The sequence below is a fragment of the Temnothorax americanus genome, unplaced genomic scaffold, assembly GCF_048541705.1.
Source record: "Temnothorax americanus isolate GAGA-0224 unplaced genomic scaffold, ASM4854170v1 Scaffold330, whole genome shotgun sequence".
NCBI lineage: Eukaryota > Metazoa > Arthropoda > Insecta > Hymenoptera > Formicidae > Temnothorax > Temnothorax americanus.
This window is the reverse complement of record NW_027509476.1, coordinates 1,738-6,498: the sequence shown is the minus strand read 5'-3', so window position 1 is coordinate 6,498 and position 4,761 is coordinate 1,738. Positions and strand designations below refer to the sequence as shown.

Here is a 4,761-nt window from a genome sequence, read left to right as displayed (position 1 = left end):
CCGGCGAAAACTGCCGATTTCCAAAAAAAAAAATACTTTTTGGGAATTATGAAATTTTCGAGGTGTGACCCTTTGGAGGGCTGTAACTTTTGCTGAACTCCGGCGAGAACTGCCAATTTTTGAAAAAAAAAATACTTTTTGAGACTTATGAAATTTTCGAGGTGTGACCCTTTGGAAGGCTGTAACATTTGCAGAACTCCGGCGAGAACTGCCGATTTTTGAAAAAAAAAAAAATACTTTTTGGGACTTATGAAATTTTCGAGGTGTGACCCTTTGAAGGGCTGTAACTTTTGCAGAACTCCGGCGAGAACTGCCGATTTTTGAAAAAAAAAACTTTTTTGGGACTTATGAAATTTTCGAGGTGTGACCTTTTGGAGGGCTGTAACCTTTGCAGAACTCCGGCGAAAACTGCCGATTTTTGAAAAAAAAAACTTTTTTGGACTTATGAAATTTTTAAGGTGTGACCCTTTGGAAGGCTGTAACTTTTGTGACTTTTTGGAGGGCTGTAACTTTTGCAGAACTCCGGCGAGAACTGCCGATTTTTGAAAAAAAAATACTTTTTGGGACTTATGAAATTTTCGAGGTGTGACCCTTTGGAGGGCTGTAACTTTTGCAGAACTCCGGCGAGAACTGCCGATTTAAAAAAAAAATACTTTTTGGGACTTATGAAATTTTTGAGGTGTGACCTTTTGGAAGGCTGTAACTTTTGTGACCCTTTGGAGGGCTGTAACTTTTGCAGAACTCCGGCGAGAACTGCCGATTTTTGAAAAAAAAATACTTTTTGGGACTTATGAAATTTTCGAGGTGTGACCCTTTGGAGGGCTGTAACTTTTGCAGAACTCCGGCGAGAACTGCCAATTTTTGAAAAAAAAAAATACTTTTTGGGACTTATGAAATTTTCGAGGTGTGACCCTTTGGAGGGCTGTAACTTTTGCAGAACTCCGGCGAGAACTGCCGATTTCCAAAAAAAAATACTTTTTGGGAATTATGAAATCTTCGAGGTGTGACCCTTTGGAGGGCTGTAACTTTTGTGTCCCTTTAGAGGGCTGTAACTTTTGCAGAACTCCGGCGAGAACTGCCGATATTTGAAAAAAAATACTTCTTAGGACTTATGAAATTTTCGAGGTGTGACCCTTTGGAGGGCTGTAACTTTTGCAGAACTCTGGCAAGAACTGCCGATTTTTGAACAAAAAAAAAATACTTTTTGGGACTTATGAAATTTTTGAGGTGTGACCCTTTGGAGGGCTGTAACTTTTGTGACCCTTTGGAGGGCTGTAACTTTTGCAGAACTCCGGCGAGAACTGCCGATTTCCAAAAAAATACTTTTTGGGAATTATGAAATTTTCGAGGTGTGACCCTTTGGAGGGCTGTAACTTTTGCTGAACTCCGGCGAGAACTGCTGATTTTTGGAAAAAAAAATACTTTTTGGGACTTATGAAATTTTCGAGGTGTGACCCTTTGGAGGGCTGTAACTCCGGCGAGAACTGCCGATTTAAAAAAAAAAAAATACTTTTTGGGACTTATGAAATTTTCGAGATGTGACCCTTTGGAGGGCTGTAACTTTTGCAGAACTCCGGCGAGAACTGCCGATTTTTGAAAAAAAAAAACTTTTTTGGGACTTATGAAATTTTCGAGGTGTGACCCTTTGGAGGGCTGTAACCTTTGCAGAACTCCGGCGAAAACTGCCGATTTTTGAAAGAAAAAAACTTTTTTGGACTTATGAAATTTTTAAGGTGTGACCCTTTGGAAGGCTGTAACTTTTGTGACCTTTTGGAGGGCTGTAACTTTTGCAGAACTCCGGCGAGAACTGCCGATTTTTGAAAAAAAAATACTTTTTGGGACTTATGAAATTTTCGAGGTGTGACCCTTTGGAGGGCTGTAACTTTTGCAGAACTCCGGCGAGAACTGCCGATTTTTGAAAAAAAAAATACTTTTTGGGACTTATGAAATTTTTAAGGTGTGACCCTTTGGAAGGCTGTAACTTTTGTGACCCTTTGGAGGGCTGTAACTTTTGCAGAACTCCGGCGAGAACTGCCGATTTTTGAAAAAAAAATACTTTTTGGGACTTATGAAATTTTCGAGGTGTGACCCTTTGGAGGGCTGTAACTTTTGCAGAACTCCGGCGAGAACTGCCGATTTTTGAAAAAAAAAAATACTTTTTGGGACTTATGAAATTTTCGAGGTGTGACCCTTTGGAGGGCTGTAACTTTTGCAGAACTCCGGCGAGAACTGCCGATTTCCAAAAAAAATACTTTTTGGGAATTATGAAATCTTCGAGGTGTGACCCTTTGGAGGGCTGTAACTTTTGTGTCCCTTTAGAGGGCTGTAACTTTTGCAGAACTCCGGCGAGAACTGCCGATTTTTGAAAAAAAAATACTTCTTGGGACTTATGAAATTTTCGAGGTGTGACCCTTTGGAGGGCTGTAACTTTTGCAGAACTCCGGCGAGAACTGCCGATTTTTGAAAAAAAAAAATACTTTTTGGGACTTATGAAATTTTTGAGGTGTGACCCTTTGGAGGGCTGTAACTTTTGTGACCCTTTGGAGGGCTGTAACTTTTGCAGAACTCCGGCGAAAACTGCCGATTTCCAAAAAAAATACTTTTTGGGAATTATGAAATTTTCGAGGTGTGACCCTTTGGAGGGCTGTAACTTTTGCTGAACTCCGGCGAGAACTGCCAATTTTTGAAAAAAAAAATACTTTTTGGGACTTATGAAATTTTCGAGGTGTGACCCTTTGGAAGGCTGTAACATTTGCAGAACTCCGGCGAGAACTGCCGATTTTTGAAAAAAAAAAAAAATACTTTTTGGGACTTATGAAATTTTCGAGGTGTGACCCTTTGGAGGGCTGTAACTTTTGCAGAACTCCGGCGAGAACTGCCGATTTTTGAAAAAAAAAAATACTTTTTGGGACTTATGAAATTTTCGAGGTGTGACCCTTTGGAGGGCTGTAACTTTTGCAGAATTCCGGCGAGAACTGCCGATTTTTGAAAAAAAAAAACTTTTTGGGACTTATAAAATTTTGCAGAACTACAGCGAGAACTGCCGATTTTTGAAAAAATTATTTTTTGGGACTTATGAAATTTTGCACAATTCCGGCGAGAACTGCCAATTTTTGAAAATAAAAAAAATACTTTTTGGGACTTATGAAATTTTGCAAAACTCCGGCGAGAACTGCCGATTTTTGAAAAAAAAAAAAAAATTTTTGGGATTTATGAAATTTTGCAGAACTCCGGCGAGAACTGCCGATTTAAAAAAAAAAAAAAAAAATACTTTTTGGGAAATGTGAAATTTTGCAGAACTCCGGCGAGAACTGCCGATTTTTGAAAAAAAAAAATACTTTGTGGGACTTATGAAATTTTGCAGAACTCCGGCGAAAACTGCCGATTAAAAAAAAAAAAAAAATACTTTTTGGGACTTATGAAATTTTGCAGAACTCCGGCGAAAACTGCCGATTTAAAAAAAAAAAAAAAAATACTTTTTGGGATTATGAAATTTTGCAGAACTCCGGCGAGAACTGCCGATTTTTGAAAAAAATAAAATCTTTTTGGGACTTATGAAATTTTGCAGAACTACAGCGAGAACTGCCGATTTTTGAAAAAAAAAATACTTTTTGGGACTTATGAAATTTTGCAGAATTCCGGCAAGAACTGCCGATTTTTGATAAAAAAAAAAAATACTTTTTGGGACTTACGAAATTTTGCAGAACTCCGGCGAGAACTGCCGATTTTGAAAAAAAAAAAAACTTTTTGGGACTTATGAAATTTTGCAGAACTCCGGCGAGAACTGCCGATTTTTGAAAAAAAAAAAAATACTTTTTGGGATTTATAAAATTTTGCAGAACTCCGGCGAAAACTGCCGATTTAAAAAATAAAAAATAAAAAAAAATACTTTTTGGAACTTATGAAATTTTGCACAACTCCGGCGAGAACTGCCGATTTTTGAAAAACAAAAATAGTTTTTGGGACTTATGAAATTTTGCAGAACTCCGGCGAAAACTGCCGATTTTTGAAAAAAAAAAAAAATACTTTTTGGGACTTATGAAATTTTGCAGAACTCCGGCGAGAACTGCCGATTTAAAAAAAAAAAAAAAAAAATACTTTTTGGGACTTATGAAATTTTGCAGAACTCCGGCGAGAACTGCCGATTTTTGAAAAAAAAAAATACTTTTTGGGACTTATGAAATTTTGCAGAACTCCGGCGAGAACTGCCGATTTTTGAAAAAAAAAAAAATACTTTTTGGAAAATAAATTTTGATAATTTGCAACGAATCATTGAAAAAAAAATTTTGATAATTCAGACTCGGATCCGTTAAAAAAAAAATTTGGTTATCAGGCGAATCCTTAATTTGGCTTAAATTGACGAACTTAAAAAAATTTTGTAATTTGAGACGCGAGCTTTAAAAAAAAATTTGGGATTTAATTTGAAACTCGGCGAACTGCCTTAAAAAAATACTTGGATAATTGCAACTCGGCGAGACTGCATTAAAAAAAATTTGGACTATATTGCACCGCAATCGTTAAAAAAAAATTTGGACTTGAATTCAGACCGCGAACGCCATTAAAAAAATATTTGGACTAATTGCGACTCGGCGACCCGATTAAAAAAAACTTGGATAAATTCAAACGCGAACCGATTAAAAAAAAAAACTTGGATATAATTTGCAGAACTCCGCGAACTGCCATAAAAAAAAAAAATTTTGGATAAATTGAACTCGGCAAAGCGATTTGAAAAAAAAAATACTTTGGATTTAATTGCAACCC

At 36.9% G+C, this 4,761-nt stretch overlaps 1 protein-coding gene across 1 annotated transcript; it reads right to left on the bottom strand.

The window, feature by feature from the left end:
• Positions 1-1,475: 1,475 nt before the first annotated feature.
• LOC143901444 (uncharacterized) lies at positions 1,476-4,237 on the bottom strand. Its single transcript, XM_077413768.1, has 2 exons — positions 1,786-4,237; positions 1,476-1,660 (listed from the first exon to the last, which is right to left on the bottom strand). Exons 1-2 carry the CDS (start codon positions 2,750-2,752, stop codon positions 1,620-1,622), a joined length of 1,008 nt encoding a protein of 335 aa, XP_077269894.1. The 5' UTR covers positions 2,753-4,237; the 3' UTR covers positions 1,476-1,619.
• Positions 4,238-4,761: the final 524 nt, after the last annotated feature.